This window comes from Stegodyphus dumicola, chromosome 10, assembly GCF_044657685.1.
Source record: "Stegodyphus dumicola isolate Sdum_Otavi_A_Nest chromosome 10, ASM4465768v1".
Classification (NCBI taxonomy): Eukaryota; Metazoa; Arthropoda; class Arachnida; order Araneae; family Eresidae; genus Stegodyphus; species Stegodyphus dumicola.
Genome location: NC_140777.1, coordinates 129,316,274 through 129,336,696, shown reverse-complemented (window position 1 = coordinate 129,336,696; position 20,423 = coordinate 129,316,274). Strand labels below are relative to the sequence as shown.

Sequence of the window (20,423 nt, the reverse complement as noted above, 5' to 3'; positions counted from 1 at the left end):
AAGAAAGTCATCTATGAATTTTCATGAATGAAATTATTCTGACAATGAAAAGAATGAAATTATTCTGAGAGAATGAGAATTCTGAGAACTCCTGCCTGGAGAATTCGAAATCAAGACAATAAACCGCAGACATTGCAAATGCGTCCCCATCATCCTTTTCCATTGATAAATTAGAATTTGAGAAATATTTTTGGATAATATTGAAAAGGCTAAGGCAAAGCGAATGAAAATAAAACAAGAGCCGTTAGATATAAAAATGAAAAAATACAAACAAGATTTTTACACGATCTTTGAAGACATAGAGAAATATGATTGCACTTGCAAGACGCCTCATTTAGAACTTACAAAAATCTATCCTGAAAAGTTAAAAGTAGCCCTAACAGTAAGAGCTCTTCCTCCTACTCGAGTCAATGTACGAAGATTCTTCTCACCTCTGAAGTTTATCAAATCGGATCTATGGCCCTCCAAAAAAGAAAATCTTGCCGAAGCTATACTGTTTCTTAATGACTAATGCCAGTTTTTCAATTTCATAACAAATGCTAATTAATATAAATAATTTGCTATGCCATCAATTTTTTCTATAGCATCTATTACTTCTTTTATATTAAAAAAAATAAGCTATCAGCAGCTGAGGATGATAGTTCGGTTCACGAAATTTAACAAGTAGCCTCCGAAAAAAAAATTACAAAACAGTGGTCTTCATAAGGAAAATCTAGCTGATCTTGTACCCGAATATCTATTTCAGCCTGAAATTAAACATAACAGCAAGATTTCACAGAAACTTTAAACACAATTGAAGTTTATATCCTATTAGGGCAATACATCTCTGGCAATTTACTTAACAGTGCAGCATTTTGAAAAAAAGAAGGAATGTGGTTTTTTGCAGGGCAACAAAAATCTGAAAAAAGAAATAAAGTATTGGAAGATATAAGTATAGTTTTTCAACTGGTTTATAATAATAGAATTACTTAGAAATTTATTTCAATCATGATACTAACATTTACATTACTTGTTTATGATAATTTTTATTTGTGTTTGCTTAAAACATCATGCTTTTCTACTAGCCTAACTTTCATTGTATTAAATATTATGTTTAACCAGCTAGTTTTTGCTTGTATATGCTCAATACCCTGCTTTTCTGCTAACCTGAATTTAATTATACAAATCATCACATTTAACAAGCACTAAATATCATGTTTAAAATGCTAAATTTAATTAATATATGCTCTATATCATGTTTCATTTCAAATCTTAACCGTATATCGCTATGTATCATTACTATTGGCAACAAAAAAGGCACTGTCACCAATCGGTTCTTTGCGGAAGGAAACCTTAATTTTAATCTGGCAGTGTTTTTTTTCATAAATATATATAAGCTGTGCAGGACCAGCCTGTACGTTGTTGTAATTTTTTGACTAATAGCAGACCGCTATTTATTTTATTATGATTTTAATTTTACATTGCTCGGAGTTGCAATTACATTCTTAACACCCTAATGTGTTTTTCAGTGGACGCGTCGGGAAAAAGGAACAGAGCAGTGAAGCTCCAAAAAAGATTTATTCGGGACTATTCATGTTTTATAAAAAAATTTTTCGCATCAAACAAGAGCTTCTATGGTCTGTTTCGGCGAAACGCGTAATGGTATTTAGCCTAGTTCGTACAATCAGTCATTTTTCCCTTGAAAAGCCTGGCAGAGGGTACGAGTGGGTTAATTTACCATTTTCCGCTTTGTAATTATTGTATTTTAGCAATTTATGTTTTCATTATAATTTTTGCATTTTATGTTTTGGTATATTTTTTTCCCGTCAATCTATTTTTTATGATCTTTAAAATATGGTAACTGGTAGTTTGGCGACATTTTGGAGGCGATAAAGGGGACTACTTGGGACTTTGGTAATAATGTGAGCAGTACTCAGTTCTGATTACGCATTATTTTGTGTGAGGGAAATGAGAGATTATGGGATATGTCATGTGATATTAATGGACGAATTACGGTTCTTTAATCGGAAAAGGGGGAAATTTGGAAAAATATTTATGGCTATATATTATTTTGTATTAAGCTTCATTGTGTGTTGTGTGAAGTAAGGTTGAATAATTTTGGGATTGTATGGCGCTGTCTAAAGTGAATTTTAGATTTTTAATACGTTTGTGTGATAATTCAAAAGAATTGGTTGAATGGTGCATGAGTGTAGGTTTAATTGCGGATAAGTATGAATGCCCAAAATGTGGGAATGAAATGAGATTGTGTGAAAGGAAGGATATTACTGATAAGTTTGAATGGCGGTGCAAGAAATCTGGTGAAAATGGACATTTTGTGAAACGGAGTGTAAGGAAGAGTACGTGGTATGCTGAAAAGTCGTTTGAGTATGGGTAAGATTTTATTGATTTCTTATTATTGGGTGAATAGATTGCCAGTTGACTATTGGATTTCGGATTTAGAAATTAGCAGTATGACTGCAGCTGATTGGAATTCTTTTTGTAGGGAAGTGTGCGTGGATTTTTGCAAATCCATAATAAAAGTGTATCCACCACGTAAGCAAGATTCTGAAGAAGATTAGGTAAGTTAGTATTTTTAATTATTTGAGGATATTATTTTTATGCATTGTTCTAAATGTAAGGTGGAAGTAAAGAAATTTGGTATTACTGGGAAAATTGTTATTAGCAATGATTTAGTTTAAAGTAATTAGGATTGTAAGCTAATTTTTATTAATTTAATGTATGTGCTTATTTATATTTTAAGTAGTGTTTTTGAATTTAAATATATTTTAATTAAATGATAGTTATTTTGTGAATTTTATGTCTGTAGGAATTTGGTATATGTTTTAGTTGAAGTAAACGTGCATTGAAATAATTTAAATATTGACACTAAGTATTTGTAATGTTTGCGGTATGAATTTGTTGGTGATGTTTATAATATAATAGATAATTTAGAGGTAAAAGTTTTTGGATATTTTATTTATTTTATACGTGGAAATGTTCATATTTGGAAAGGGTATATACTTTTTCGTTATTAGGTAATTTCATATATGTTCTTTTTAAGGGGTTTAAAGATTCAGAAAATTGTCATGCATTTTCGTGAATTTTTTTTAATTTATGAGAAAAAAGCAGTGTACATGGATATGGTGAAGAGTGTGCGCAATGCCATTTTTGTGGAATTCTGGGATATTTTTTTTAAAGTAAAAATAAGTCGACGTGTACATGGTTTAGTGATATTTTAATTAAATGATAGTTATCTTGTGAATTTTATGTTTGTAGGAATTTGGTATACGTTTTAGTTGAAGTAAACGTGCATGGAAATAATTTAAATATTTGACACTAAGTATTTGTAATGTTTGCGGTATGAATTTGTTGGTGATGTTTATAATATAATAGATAATTTAGAGGTAAAAGTTTTTGGATATTTTATTTATTTTATACGTGGAAATGTTCATATTTGGAAAGGGTATATACTTTTTCGTTATTAGGTAATTTCATATATGTTCTTTTTAAGGGGTTTAAAGATTCAGAAAATTGTCATGTATTTTCGTGAAATTTTTCTAATTTATGAGAAAAAAGCAGTGTACACGGATATAGTGAAGAGTGTGCGCAATGCCATTTTTGTGTAATTATGGGATGTTTTTTTAAGTAAAAATAAGTCGACGTGTACATGGTTTATGTGTATGTGTTATTTTGAAAAACGCGTAAGGAGTATGGTATTGTGCACTTTTTCCCAATTGTGCAGTGAATATTTGTCATGATTAAACAGTTTTGTTAGATAAAATTTCTAGCATAAGTGTAATTCGGCTAGTAGATTGTTGGAAGAAGTGTTCAGTAGATAAAAAGAAAAGAAACATGTCTTTACACATCATGAAGACAAAATGGCGGCGGGGGAAAAAAAATAGAGGATTGCTGTAGGAGAGTTGGTCGCCAAATTTTCGCCAAGTTACCATAATCTAAATATCAACCTTAACTTTTGATATATATTTTTTCCGTCAATCTATTTTTATGTATTAACTTTTAACATATCACAACGGTCAGATATTTTTTCGTGCATTCGCACGTCTTCCAACATTAATTTTAACGTTTTTTTCCCCCAGTTTTTCCAGATAAGTTTTTTTTTTTTTAATTCTTCTTAATTCATATTTTAGTAATACAGCGTTGAACTATTTCGTGGAGCTATAGCTCCTGGTAACTTTTTAGCAAGATCGCCGCAATGTTTCTACCTACTATTATTTCGTATCTTTTTGCAGCATTATGCGCCAGAAATTTTTGAGACCATATAGGTCTTACGTCTCATTACTAGTTAGCTTTACAATTTCTATTTCAATTATATATATATAATACAGTAGAATTCACAAGGATTGTGAAATAGTTCTCTTGGTCACATGCTGTTTGGTTCTAAATGCCATTTTTTAGTTTAAGAACTGCATATTTTTTTAATTACCTGTGCATTTATACACGGCGAAAATTAAATCAATGGAGTTCAGCATGGCAGAAAAATGCAATACAGGGTTTTATTACAAATTTTTAAAAAAAAGGAATAAGTCCATATTTTGCAGGTGCATGGAATGAGGTTTAATTGCAAAAGGAAGTTAAATGTTCAGAATGCAATTACGATATAACTTCATGTAGAAAGGAAAGAACTGAATGATAGTTTTATTTGAAAATGTCAAAAGAGTGGAAGAACGAACACTGTGTAAAGATATCTATAATGAGGTAGTTGATTTCAAGTGAGTAAATTGACTATCATTTAAGTACTAATGATGACAAATATGTGATTATGTAAAGTGACGCTTGCTTTATTTGTTTTGACATAGATGTGTCAGGAAATGTGTTACGAACTGGATAATTTTAAATTGTGTATGTACAAAAATAAATATGAGAAGCAAAAGTATAACTTTGTATACATACAGTGGTGGCCAAAATTGTGGACACTTTTGGAAATTTTTATGTTTTTGAACTTTGTATGCTTATAGAAAAAGTTACGTTTCACAAAATGCAAACTTCTATATATCATTTTAAAGAAAATTTATTACCGATTTCAATACAAAACACAAAATTCAATTACTTGCAATACAAAAAAAGGTAAACGATAATAGTTATCGATATACATTAGATAAAGATGATTGCAGCGAGTTATCAGTACTTAGTAGAGTACCCTTTATTTTTTATTACAGCTTCACATCGACGTTTCATTGAGCTGACAAGAGTTTTAAGCCCTTCTTTCGTTATTACATGATGACAGGAAACAATTATAGCCTCAATTAGTTCCCTTTTATTTGATATGTGCTTCATTCGGACAAGAGTTTTCAAACGGTGCCACAAATTTTCGATAGGGTCGCAGTCAGGACTGTTTCCTGGCCATGACAACAATCTAATGCTCTTTGTACGAAACCACTCTTTCGAAAATTTGGCCGTGTGGCAAGGAGTAGAATCCTGCTGAAAAATAAACGAAGCATTATTGGGAAAGAGATCTCTAATGGAAGGTATAAGTTTTGGTTCTTGAAACTATTCAAGTATTTCAATGTATTTTCTGGCATTCAGTGTCCCATCGATGACATGAAGGCGACTAATACCATCTGCTGACATGCATGACCAAATCATAACACTAACTGGGTTCTTCACAGTTGCTTGAATGCAGTCAGGATGTAGCTCTTCTCCTATTCTACGTCTTACATATTTTCGCCCATCACTACAGAATAACGATATCTTAGTTTCATCACTCCATATAACTTGTGACCACTGATCATCTGTCCAATTAATGTGTTCCTTTGCCCACTGTAGTCTTTTTTTTTTTTTTTTTTTTTCATTGCTGATAATTAAGATAAGGCTTTTTTTTGTGGAATTCTACCTCTCAGTCCAACATCTGTTAATCTTCTCCTGATTGTTCTTGAACTGACAAAAACACCACCATCATTCAGATCACTTCTGATGGCCGATGATGACATTTTTCTATCTTGGACACATAGTCCTTTTATTCTTCTGTCATCAATAGAAGTGGTGTACCTTTTTCGGCCTTTTCCTTCTTTGTTTTTTATTGAATTTGTCTCCTGATGTCGTAAACAAAACTTTCAGACTCCAGACGTAGTCACTGAACCACCCACCTGTCTTGCAATTTCAGGATAGGAAAGACCACTTTCTCGTAACACAATAATATTACATCTCTTTCTAGGTGTCCAATCTACTCTTTTATCTGATGTCATTGCTTCTTGACTAAATATTAAAAGTTTTTACAAAAATTCCTACTTGTAATTGCAGTGTATAAGAAACAGGTCCTCATTCTACAGAACAAAGCAAAACAATGAATTGTTTTTTTTAATTTATATTAAAGTACACATAACTTCTTTTGTATTGCAAATAATTGAATTTTGTGTTTTGTATTGAATTCAGTAATAAATTCTCTTTAAAATGATATATACGAGTTTGCATTTTGCGAAACGTAACATTTTCTATAAGCATACAAAGTTCAAAAACATAAAAATTTCCAAAAGTGTCCACAATTTTGGCCACCACTGTATGTATAACAATATAATTGAAAAAATAGTGAATGAATGAACCTGAATGTTTGAAGGAGTTGAAAAAATGTCAGTCAGGTAGTGGGGTTTTTTCTCCCACCTAAGGATTTTGAGGACGGAACAAAGGAAGTTCTGCTAGAAGTCATTCAACAAAATATAAAGCAGGTCAATATTTCAGATTGCTGGAAGGCACATTATTGTCTTAAGGATGAAGGACTTGTACATCTTTTATTAAACCATACTGTCTCATTTAAAGACTCTATTTCTAGCACAAACTATATTGAAGACTCATGAAGTTCTATTAAAAGACGCACACATGGAACTTGCAAACATAAAGATCAATTTGATTCTTACCTTGCTGAATACATGCAGCAATAAATGCATAAGCAATCCTCAGCAGCAGTCTTTGTCAAACACAGACGATATAAAGAAAGTTCATCCTAAGTTGGATAATCAGTTTCTCAAAAGAGGTAAGAATTATTTCTTACTGCTTATTTAATAGTTTCTAATTAATAATAGTGGGTAAGAACTATTGAATTAATGCAATTATCTGATGTTTATTAAGTGAAAATAGATTGCTATGTACATGAGAAGAAAAGCAGTAATGTAACATAAATATATATTTAATGTGCACAATGGCTAGTTTTTGCAATTCAGATGTTTTTTAAGCAATTCTACTTAGCAGATTGCAGAGCACATATAAAAACAGTACTAGGTGACATAACATAGTGTTTAATATCATTTTTGTATTTTGAATAGTATTCTCAATTTTTTGTTGTGTTATTTGTATTTTGTCACTATTTTTATATTAAAAAAAGTATTTTTAATTATTTTCTTTTCCTGTTTTTCAAGTTATGGTAACTATTAATTTTTTTAAAAAAGTTGCCAATTCAACGCTTATAAGTAATTTTAATCAAAAAATATTTGAATAACTCCTTTAGGCATGCAGCATCGAAATTCATGAAAATCTTTGGAAAAACCTTCTTTTTTTAAAAAATTAAACTGCTTTGCCTTTCATAACTTGAAATAGCAATTATTTCGGCTGGTATTGCCAAATTAGTCCTTGGAAAGCCTAAATCAAAATGTTCTGAGCAGATTCTCTAAAGTAAAAACAAAGGTACAGCTTCAGTATAGGACACCAACGTAATTTTAATTATTTTCTTTTCATAGATTGGCAGTGTTTTCGAAGTTATGATAATCATTAATTTTTTTTAAAAAAGTTGCTAACTCAATCCTTATAAGTACAGGTAGCCCACCTACAACACAGTTTCACTATAACACGAATCATAAATCACGAGAACCCTCCTACAACACAGTTTTGCTCTAACACGATAAGAAAATAGCCCAAGAAATTGAACAAACTGCACGAAGTTTTTCCAGTATTGAGCAAGCACCAACATTGTCCACTTTGAATAGGTGGGCGAAATGTACGCCAGATTTGCAGGGTTTCAAAGGAATAAAAATGATCTGACCCAAATATCAGTCAGAGAAATTCTGATCCCCTTACTCTTCAAGGTACGTAGATCATGGAGGTAAGGACCTCCATGGCAGAGATAGACATTGTCAAAGCAACCTTCCCTGCTACTCATACAATTGGTTACCTTTGCGCCTTCGCCCAAGTCTGTTATCTGGAAATTAACAAAAGCGACACGCTAAAGATAAGTTTCAAAAGGCTCATTGATGAAGATGGTGCAGTTAATAATTTAACAGTAAAAAAATTAAAAGCTTAGCTGAAACTCTCGTGTCATTTTTCTTAAATGCTGCTTCTACTTTTCTGAATACCTTCTGCTGAAAGAAGCCGAAAATTCAAGAGGGGGCTGCAAAACTGTCTAGCTCCACGTCAAGAAATTTACAATGACCTGGCAAGATCTAGTATGCATAATAAAATCACAGATTTTTTAAAAGTGGGATGAAGGTGCTAGAACTTTAAATGAAAAATTCTGAAAATGAAAGTGATGTGATTCCACTGAAAAACATTCTCAGTTGATTATGCTGAGCAACAACGAAGAAATTAATTAAATTAAAATAATATTTTTTGTTTTGCATTGTACATACATTTATATTTTTAACAAGAATTAAAGTTATTTACATATAATTTTAAAAAATACTTGGTTTTAATAAGTTTACGGAAAGTAACCCCTTTTTTTGTACTGGCTCTGGGTCTCGTACAACACGGTTTCACACAAACAAAATTTTCTAGAAACCTATCTACCATGTTATAGGAGGGTTACCTGTAATTTTAATCACAAAATATTTGAATAACTCCTTTAGGGGTTATTCCAATTTCCTTATATTTTCAGATTAAGATGCCATCTGTTTTAAGCGTTATTGAGAAGTTATTGGGAAATTTAAAATTTTAGTTCTCAAATGGAAGGATGACACGAAAGCCTAGTCTAGCGAATAGGTTGTTCTTTTTTCATTTATGTCAAGATGAACAATTATTCTTAGACTTTTTAAAGAAAGCATGTTTGATAAACAGGGGATTTGTATGTGTAAAATGTAATTCTGAAATTTTTAAGATTAAAAAGTCAAAGTCAGATGGTTTTATGTCGGTGTGTAGGAGAGTTACGGCAGGGAAGGAATCAGAATTTCAAGTCATTAGGATATGAATCATGGCTTTTTAACTGTAAGTTCAGTATGGATGAAATATTTTTCTTAACATACGAAATGCTTAGAGGAACTAAAACATGGGCTATTCAAGAAAATATTTTTTTGGCTTCTAATATATTAGCAGACTGGAGGCAATTTACAAATTAAACTACTTTAGATTATATAAAACTGTCACTGGAAAAAATAAATGGTATTGGGAAGATAGTAGAAATAGATGAAAGTAAATTTGGAAAGCAGAAATATAAGGGGCAGTGGATTTTTGGAGGGGTTGAGAGAGAATCTGGCAAACTATTTTTGGTAGCTGTTCACAATTGTTCACTATTGGGTGTTGTTAAGGAGTGGATTAAGGCAGGGACCACAATTTATTCTGATATATGGAAAGCTATGACCATTTAAGTAAGGAGGGTTTTCAGGATTTAAACATAAATCAAAGTTTGCATTTGTTGATACAGAAACAGAAACTAATTTCTAGAAATTGTAAGGGATGTAAATGGGCAAAGTATAGGATTTCTTCGTAAATTTAATTAAATTTACCTTAACTTTTCTTAATTTCCAGCATTTTTTTTTTCTTTGTTTCGAATTTACACACGTAGTCTGAACTCCCATTTTCAGTTTCACAACTTAAAACTTGTATTTTCAATATTGCTGCTAAAAATATGCCTCCGTGTACTTCTGTATTTTCAAACTTTTTCTTAATTTCCAGTATTTTTCTTTATTTTTAATTTAAACATTTATTCTTAACTGCTATTTTCCTAATTTTAATTTCAACATGTATTCTCAGCTTCTATTTTCAATTTTACACATTAAAACTTTTATTTTCAACAAGACTGCTTAAAACATGCCTCCATGTATTTATGTATTTTCAGTTTTACTGTTTAAACATATATTCTAAATTTGCATTTTTAAATTTTCTGGTTAAAATGTGCATTCTAACTTTAATTTTAATTGCTTTTCCATGGATAAATTTATATTTTCTTTATTATTGCTAAAATATGCCTCCACCTACTTATGTATTTTCGATTTTGTTTTTTAAAAAAACATTCTAAATTTGTATTTAAAATTTTTTTCTGGTTATAACATGTATTCTAAACTTGTATTTTCAATTTTAACTGCTTTTTCACAGCTTGGCGATGACTTGGCACCATTTTTCGGTCGCCAAGTCAAAAAATCGCTAATTGAGTCCTATACTCAAGCTGCTCCAAAACAAACAAACAAAAAAAAAAAAAAAAAAAAAGTATAATCACCTTTTTCTCTAAATAAATCTTTTATTTCCATCCAGCGACATTCAAAGGGAATGTTGTTTACAAAGACTCTGTTCTTAGCAGCTCCTCCACCACCTCCAACTCTTCTCGTATCCGAACTACGCTCACGTCTTCTATTTTTGCTCTTATTGTACTCATCATCATATGACCTTTCATTGAAATTTTTTCGGAAAGGTGATCTTGATCTGTAATATGCAAAATAAATTAATTATAAAACATCATTTAAGAAATAAATTCAGTAATTTTAATTTGCAGTAACAGAATGCTACTAATTTAAATATTTCAACAAACTTCTTCTAAACATTGTCATTATTTCATACTCGAGAGCCTATAATGTAGGAAATATGCAACAACTGCCTATAATACTGATAATAAAAACTAAAATATAATTTCTTACTTTCACATGACTGAATAAAAAAATTTCCATAGTATGTACTTGTACTCTTTTCACCCTGCTATGCACATACATACGATAGAAAAAATTATTAAATTACCGTAATAATTTGTCTTTATATACAACTCTCTATAAAACTCACAAGAATATATAAAAGGGTTGCAAACACTTCTAGGATTTAATTTCTTATTCAAATACAACTTATTATACATCACAGCACCAAAATGTCATAATGAAAAGTTGGTAGAATAGGGTAAAATAGGTCACTTTATAATTAATTCAATGTAAATAAAAATACAACTGATTTTTTTTAACCCAAATTTGTTATATTTCTCAGTTTGATAGCAGCAGATTTAATATCTTAAACATTATGTTCATGAATATGGTAATATAAGGAAAACATACACTCAGAATGTTCTTGTGGTAATCACATGGTTTGCTAAATTCTGAAATATTCATTTTAACAAATAATAATGCAAAATTAAAGTACTTTCTCATGAAAGAAGCTTGGTACATCAGGTAAGACCAAGATTCATTCATGTGCCCGACTGCCAAAATATGACACTTTATTAATTGACTAGGCTTAGCTCATTTTTTTCTGTATATCACTATAAATTTAATTTTATTTAATATGAACAATGTTATTAATTACTTTAAATTTAATTAGCATGTCATGCAAGAAATTCAACATGTCTCTTATCAGTTTATTATTTTAAACATATGATTAATAATTAGTTCAATCTTCCTTAAAATTTAACCTTTAATTCTGTCTAATTTCTGGCTGGCAACCAATAAGATTGTTCTATAGGTAGATAAATTTTATTTTATTATGTCTGAGTATCAGCATTTAATGGTATTATATATGTTGTTTTTTGCTTGTAATAGACATGTCCAGAAACTATATAAAAAAGAGAACTTTGAGCTATGACTTGTCGCATTTGCAGTTAGTATTGAAAGCTATAACAATTAGAAAAACGATTCGTGCAGCTGCGCAACAATATGGTATACTTTTTAAAACTCTCGGAAGATGGGTATTTAAAACTCCTACTCAAAAGAGGTTCTAAATAGAGTACAATCCTCACAAAGATGAGAAATATACTATTGTGGTTGCTTTGAAATTTCTCACGATAGGGAATATGTTATAAATATAGCTGATAAATACATCAAATCAAGTAATAAAACATAGTAATCTCATGCTTAGCATAGAATGGCTAAAAGGTTTTGAAAAAATATGAAGCAATGAGTTTACAAATCGAAAACCAGAAGTTTGGGCATCAAGAGCAGCAGCTTTGCCTGCAGACGGTATTAATAGTTTTTCACATCATACATCCAATTGACAAGGAGAAATAAATTAACTACTTGTCTTAAAAGAATTTTCAATCTAGATGAAGCTTGTCAGCGTACAGACCTGAGCAAAGTGTTTGTCTCAAAGAAGAGTGGAAATGATCATTTCAGAGTCTCAAAGCACAGTAGAAATGCTTATTTTCTTTCAATGCAGGATAAGCTATGTACTATGTTATTTTAGTGTACAAAAGTGCACACTTACAATTCCTGAACCACAGAATGCTATTTATGAATTTTCTGCATCTGGTTGGATAGAAGACAAAATTTTTTAATCATGGATGGAACACTTTGTACAAAACATTGAAAAACCCATTGTTCTCATTTTTGATGGTCACGGCAGCCATCTGACTTGCAGGACAGTGAAGGCTGCACTTAAAAATCAAATTATTATTTCACCTCTTCCCCCTAATGCATCCAATGTCTTGTAACATCTTAATGTGGGAGTTTTCGCACCTGCAAAAAAATCCTGGAGACTGATTTTAAAACAGTGGTTTCAATAAACAAGGTTGCAAAAGGTTTCTAAACCTGTTTCTCCTCATTTTCCAAAATAACCTTTACAAACTTTATACAAAGATCCTGCTGTAAAAGGTTTTAAAGGTGCAGGCATTTTTTCCTCCTAGCATGAAAGAAGTGGCACATAGGATTGTGTTTGGAAAAGGTTTCTAAACCTGTTTTCTCTCTTCTTCTGAAATAACCTTTTACAAACTTTACACAAAGATCATGCTGTAAAAGGTTTCAAAGGTGCAGCCATTTTTTTTCCTAACATGAAAGAAGTGGCACATAGGATTGTGTTGACTAAGGAGCAACTGAAGAATTGGATGTATCATCTACTTCTTTCAATGCAATAGTAAGAGAGTACAAATGCTACTTCAGGTTCCGATGCAGCTCTTCCTTCCTGTTCAAATAAACAAAACACTATTTAAGTTCCATTGGAACTACTCTGATATGCGCCCTCAAGTCGCCAAATTTCTTGCCAAATATTTTTGGCAAGAAACTCCATGCTGCCATATTGCTATCTAAATTTTTTGTCATTTCGAACTTAAGCCTAAATTGTCTCCAAAAACACGCAAAAACCACGTTTTGAACACACAATTTAAGCTAAAAATTCGAAACAAAAACAAAAAATTTAGATAGCAAAACAGTAAAGTTTCTAACCAAAATTATTTGACAGGAGTCCATGTACACAGCGATATGTTTTAACTTGAAAAAAAAAAATCTACGAATTGCACAATTTAAGCAACAAACAAATCTACAAATTACGCACACCTCACTTTAATAAATTAACATAACAACAATAAATTTCAAAGAATACCATGTACACAGCATCCTGTTTCAACTTGAAAAAACATCTAAGAATTGCACAATTTAGGCAACAAACGAATCTACGAACTACGCACACCTAACTTTAATAAATTAACATAACAACAAATTTCAAACAATACCATGTATACATCGTTCTTTTTCAACTTTAAAAAACATTTACGAATTGCACAATTTAGAAGGTACGCACTAATCAACAAAATAACTAAAATAAATTTCAAACAATTCAAAAAAACAACAATAACGACAGAAATTCATACTAAAAAAACAATGAACATAACATTCTACAAAATAAGAACAAGAATAAAATAAAATGCACTTACCATGAATTAATGCTTTTTCGAACAGGAGAAATAACAATTTCATACCGCCTTTAACACGCCGCCACATAATCACTATCGTATTTATGACAGCCAGACACACTATCCAGAAAATTCCTACTATGGTTCACAAATAAATAAAATAACAAATAATCACAAATCTCTACTTCTATCATGCACAGACACTAAAAATAATCCCCCAGGCCCTCTTTTCACACCTCCAAATACCCACTGCCCCTCCACAGGATGGCCATGACGATATTTCCTTTGGTCGAACTTCAATTCAACAACTTCCACCATTTTATCTTTCCCCCTTAGCTTCTCAGACACAGAGCATGACGTGAACCAACTAACTCCAGCGAAAGATTTTTCAACGTCAACAGGATTGCCGTACAACACGTAATTGTGCCAAAAACCAGCACAGAACACACATTGCCACATTTGGTGAAATTAGTGCGTATATCAGAGTTGTATCGTTCCATTTAATCAATCAACATTCAAAGATCTGAAATCTGCTATATTGATAACACTTTCACCTGTGGAAGCAAATGCCACTAAAGCTGCAACAGCTAATTCTATATGAAAAAGAAAGAAAAAAGTCAAACATACAGTTGGGGAAGTTCTGACAGAACCTGAAGTAATAGATCATCTTTACATAAAAGAATTACAACAGGCTAATAAGGAAAAGATTAACTATGGAGAACAGGCTCAGTATGAAGAAAGGAAAAAAAAAAAAAAAAAAATCCAGTCTACTAAAGAAAGGTGATCAAGAAATCAGAAATAAAACTTTTACCAGGAAAATGGGTACTTGTTGAATATAAAGGGAAAAAGTCTACAAAAACATTCATTGATGAAATCACACAAATTGATCTTAAGGACATACATGTGAAGTATGTAACCAAATCTACAATAAGCGATTTTTATGTCTTTCCTGGAAGGATATCGCTAATGTCCAAAAGACTGATGTTATAAAAGTGTTAGAAAAATCAGTTTTCAATAACCATGAACAATACCATTTGAAAATTGGATACAATTCCATTAGTGCGGCATAAGTTAAAAATGCATCGTTTTTTATAACCATCAATTATTGCCAAGTGTAAAATTATGAAATAACAAGAATTCAAAAGACTAAACAAATTAGTTCTTCAAACAGTAAATATTTTTTTTAATTTCTCAATTCTTAAAGATGGTAAATTTTTCCTTTCAATTTTTTAATCTATAATATTCTACACATAAATAAAAGATAACAATACAAAACGAAATTCAATCTTAACAAGTGGCATAAAATTAAAAATATCATTCTATACTGCAGAAAGAATTTCAGTTCTTGAATATAACCAACGTCACATAAATTCTAACAGATAAGGCTCTAAATGCTGCCGAGCAGCTGACATTTATTTCTCCACCTGGTTGCCCCACAATCGCTCCACAGTTTGGGTATGGGGCATCCAGTTCCAGGTTCTACAAAATTATAACTGTTATTCAAAGTGAAATGTTCATAACCAGCATTTCTTAACCTCTTCGAGCCGGGTAGCGAAAACGTGCGCTTATCGCGGAGGCCGGCAGTGTCTTCCGCGAGCGTCTCTCCAGGGCCGGGAGCTTTTTTGCTACTAAGCCTAAATCCATGAAATTTCCGAAGTATCAACGCATTGTTTAATAATGCTCTATAGAGTATTTAAACAGCTTATGCTTTATAGATATTTTTATACATATACTTTAATTACCTTATTTCTTGTTTAAATGCATATTTTACACATTTTATTTTAATTACTCACCATTTTATGACTTTTAACATTACACATCTGAAAATTAAATATATTACTTAAAATTCTCTTTTCGTATGAAAAATTTTAAAACAGGGATCTACACACAGTCCTACGTTACATTCCTTGAACTCGTAACAACTCATCTGCCGTTTTGGAGGATTTTTCCGGGAATGTGAACAAACGAAGCATCGTTGTCTCATTTTCTTATCAGTCTCTTCTGAACAAAGTTTTGGAAAATGTCTTTCAGTTAATCTTTTCAGAATCAATATCAGAATATCAGAATTTCAGAATCAATATCTGAAACATTTTGCATCATTTCTGCTATTTCATGCTCTGTTAAACATTTTCGACGCTTCGACATTGAAACGGTAAAAACAGAAAGAATTCACGTCTAACAAGATCTAATTATTTTCTAAAAACTGAACCGTAAACGGAAATACTCAACGCTTTAGTACATATAAAACTTCTACTTAAAATAAACAACTACCACGTGCGAATAAAGTGCGATTTAAAGAGACGTCATAAATCACGCCATTCGATCACGCCGAACATTTAGTTCCCCGTTTGTTTATATAATCAAAAACACGTGTATGTGAGTCATGTTTCTCTCACTTCAAGTAGAAGGTCTAATGCACATGTATCTGAAACCATATGGACATACAATGCCATCTTGTGGCAGAAATTATAGTTTGAAAAATATCTATTATATTGAATCGGAAGAGAATTATAACAATGTAAAATTTACAATTAGGCAAAAAATCAAACATAGGTAGCAGAAATGTTGCCATATATGTCATATATGTTTAAACCTATGTCAATGTAGTCGTTTTTTGAGTAAATTTAAATAGCTACTATTATAGTTATCTTAGAAGCAGTATAAAAATTCTCTCAGTTAGCATGCAAATAAAGAAATGATTAGAAATAAACGTGCATGAAATAAAAAAAAAAAAAAAAACACGGAACTTTATGTTAAAAGAGTAGCACATTTTATCTATTACTTTAAAATTTAGTAAGCATTATTAAATTCTTAATGGTTCAGTCTAAAATGCATAAAGCAGTAACATTGCCTCTTCCAAATTATAGCTTTCTTTCACACACAGTTCATTTTAAATGCTGGTTCAAAAACGCTAATTTCCAAGCTGTGAATTATATTGGCGCGCTCAGTGTCATCATGGCTACGTCATCACTTCTCACTTTCTGCTTCAGGGGGAAAAGCTCTATGAGCTAGCCTTTCTCTTCTGAGTCCTGATCAAAGTCTATACTAATTATTAAGCAAAAACATCACCCTTTTGCATCATTAATTCAAAAACATATTTAAAGAAACAAACTTGTTGAGATAAAAGGAACTTGCTTGTAAAAAAAAAACCTGTTTTTATCTCCAAAAAAAGTATTCAACTCTGGCTATTTATAGGTCATTCGAAGGGTTACAAAGTTTGCATTAACACATATTACAAGAGTATTGCTTTAAGGTTATCTGAAACTTTTGTTCCTGAGTCATACTCATTTCTGTAGTTTTAAATAGGAAATTTTAAAATATCTCAGAAAGGAAACTACAATTAAAGAAAAGAAAACTGTAATCAGTATGAGGAAATCTGGAGAAACACACGAGAAATTTATTCCTACTATTAAAAGGCAACTTTCAACCGTACAATATTGAAATCAACAAATTTGTAAATAGAACATGAAGTGGGCAACCAAAAAGGTTGACCAGATATGATAAAGATGCAACATTAAGTGGTTCAGAATTAAAACTACTGATTAAGAAATAAGGTTTGATACTTTTCCGTTTGGGCGGCGCAATTCCCCATTTCACCGGCACAAGCGATAAAAGTCGCCGAAAATGGTAGAACTGATGCCAAAGCGAATATCTTCGCTGATAACCTTTCACGGCACTTTCAAAACAAGTCGCTGAGAATTATTATCAGATTTACCTTTTTTTTTTTCAATATTGGCATACAGTTACATAGAATTTTTTTAATTATAATATTGAAATAATTCTTGCATTTAAACTCTTATTCCATACTGAGATTTAACTTGAAATTAATGTAGATAATTCCTGAGAGAATCAGACTTTTGTCGCGTATTTTACGTGAGATGAGATTGTTTGGGATCACGTGATATTAACCTGCGAATCAAGAGGTTATACCATGAAAGCATAGTAAATCTTTAATTTAACGTCTTTAAAGTCTTAAATTAACGTCTTTTACAAATATGTCAAAAATGGATGAAAAACCAATGAAAATTTGGGATTTGCCCAGGACAGAGGAAGAATCCATCAGGTTCTTTCAAGTGAAAGGCGTTTTGCCCAACATTGCTATTTGTGAAAATAATCATGAAATGAAATTATATTTCGGAGACTAAATTCAATGGCGTTGCAACCTTTCAACTTGCCGCAGTAAAAGAAGTATACGGAAAGGCACATGGTTTGAATCATTGAGATTAAGTTTCTTGAAGTGTTTAAGATTCATTTATGGTTGGAGTGAAGAATTAACTTCAGTTAAATGGTGTGAAAAGCAGTTGGAAATCAGTCACGGAACAGTTGTGGATTGGAATAACTACATGCGAGAGGTTTGTGTGGATTCTTTACTTAAACGTCAACAACGCAAAATAAGAGGCCCTGGTATGATCATTGAAGTATGTTCACGAAGCGCAAAAACAACACGGAACGGATTTTACCACAACAGTGGATCTTTGGTGGAGTTTGTCATGAAACAAACGAATGTTTCCTTGTGATGGTGCCAAACCGATCCATGAGTATTATATTAGAGGCAATAAATGAAAACATCGAAAAAGGAACTACAATATATTCCGATTCATGGAAATCATATTGCACTGAAAAACTGGAAGAGGAAAGTTTCGAACATTTCAAAGTGAACCATAAATACAATTTTGTAGATCCGGAAACTGGAACGCACACGCAAAAAATTGAAAGACTATGGGGAAGCGCAAAATGGCGGAATAAGAAACACAGAGGAACTGCTTGGCATCATCTGGAAAGTTACCTCGCTGAATTTATGCGGCGAAAGGACACAAAAGACACATTTGAAAAAATTCTAAACGATATTAAAATATTTATGCCTCCAAAATAAAAAAAATGTTTAAAATTCTTAGAATTAACATTTCTTAACATTTTTTTATGTGTATACTGTGTGTTGTCGCCAATAAGGTCTGCTTGGCGAGATTTGCGCCGGAGAAAGGGAAATGGCGAGGTTTGCGCCGGCGAAACGGAAAAGTAGAAGTTTATATCCAAAATGTAAGAAATGCCCTTAAAGACTTTGGTTATTAGGACAATCAGCTTGAAAGAAATTTCATACGTCTGAAGTCAATAGAAAAGGCTAGCATCCTTGATCGATACGTTCACTTCAATGGGCGCCTGGACTGGATTGTCCTATTCTATTATTTGTGAAAAAATATGTAAATCAGCCACTATACTCTTGAGAAAAAGTAAATTTAGTCATGAAAGTACATATAACTTATTTGGAGCAGATGGTATGGAGACAACCAAATAAAGAATTTGAACTGAAAAATCTGAGCAGTAAAGAATGGGGACATTCTGCTATAGTTTGCGAGTGCATATCTTATGCAGTTATAGGAAAAACTATGTTTTATCTATAACATAATATACGATAAGGAACATATTAACATTTTGAAAACAGATTTACATGCTAGTGCTCAATTTATGGGATTATCAAAAGATTTTGTATTTATGCAAGATAATGATCCAAAGCATAGAGCGCTAATACCAGACTCTGGCTGTTGTACAATACACCAAAAGTACTTAACCCCCCCACACATACACAATCAGCAAATTATTCCAATTGAACATTTATGGGAAGAATCAGGTCGAATGATCAGAAGAAGATAGTAAAACCAGAAAGCAAAAACTTTTAGAGAAAAATGGTATAAACAAAAAACGATTAACTAATTGTAAGCATACCATCTACACTGAAAGCCATTATTAAGTCTAAGAGACATTCTATAAAATATTAATTATACTGTAAATCCTTTTTTGTTCTCATTTTAGAAAATAATCGAATACGTTTTTGACTTATAGTATGGAATCTATAATGTGTTTTCTTTATATTGTAGTATAAATTTATTTCATCTTTTTGGGAACGTGCCTGAGACATATCTTCATTCTGTAATTTTCACACTGCATAAATAAAATTTTTAGTTCATTGCTTAATGCTTTTTAATGGCGCGTTGTTCAGATAATCGAAAGAAGATCGAATACTTTCTGTACATTTCATTCTGGTACCATAGCCGGCATTCTCAAAACTAGACAAGTTCGGGTTTTAAATTTCCTACAATAAAATAATTATTAGTCATATTCAACAGCATTAAATAATATACAAATTAAATTTTTAGTCATAATAATATTCTAAATCTTTACATCATATTGCACAATACAGAGCAACAATGGAAGACAAGAAAAGCGTCAGAAATACAGTATTTCTTTCCGATAATAACAATTTCTTACCGTGATCTAGAAGCATACCGTTCTCTATCAAATCTCCCTTCACTCATGTTCCTGCAGGATATAATTAAATCCTAAAGTCAATAGTACTCAAATCACCTATCAATACGGTAACGAAGTTTGAATTAATAAAACAGCGGCGTTTAGGAAAATGGCTCAACGAACAGCAAAATTTAGTATTGCCACAATAACATGCCGCAAAAACTCTTTTCCCAAACAGTTAAATAACTTCTTTTTTAAAGTAATACAAAACTCTTTGTTCTAGATTTAAATTGAGTTACATAATTTCTTTTATAATACAAGTAATTTTAAATATAGAAGAAATTTATCAATAACTAAATAAACTTAATCAACTTTTAAAAAATTCTGCCAATTATTTAAAAATGTTGTTTAGTTTACTCTGATTAGCCCTTTTATATTAATTTCTTACAATGTG

At 31.4% G+C, this 20,423-nt stretch overlaps 1 protein-coding gene across 1 annotated transcript in view; it reads right to left on the bottom strand.

The window, feature by feature from the left end:
- The window catches only part of LOC118199073 (myelin expression factor 2-like), a 91,187-nt gene extending 71,027 nt beyond the window's left edge, over nucleotides 1-20,160 (bottom strand). The window contains exons 1-2 of the mRNA XM_085825535.1: nucleotides 19,991-20,160; nucleotides 10,349-10,551 (exon numbers count right to left, since the gene is read on the bottom strand). Coding sequence (XP_085681661.1) covers nucleotides 10,349-10,551; nucleotides 19,991-20,037 — 250 coding nt within the window. The 5' untranslated portion in view covers nucleotides 20,038-20,160. The remainder of the gene's footprint in view (nucleotides 1-10,348; nucleotides 10,552-19,990) is intronic.
- Between the last annotated feature and the right edge of the window lie 263 nt (nucleotides 20,161-20,423).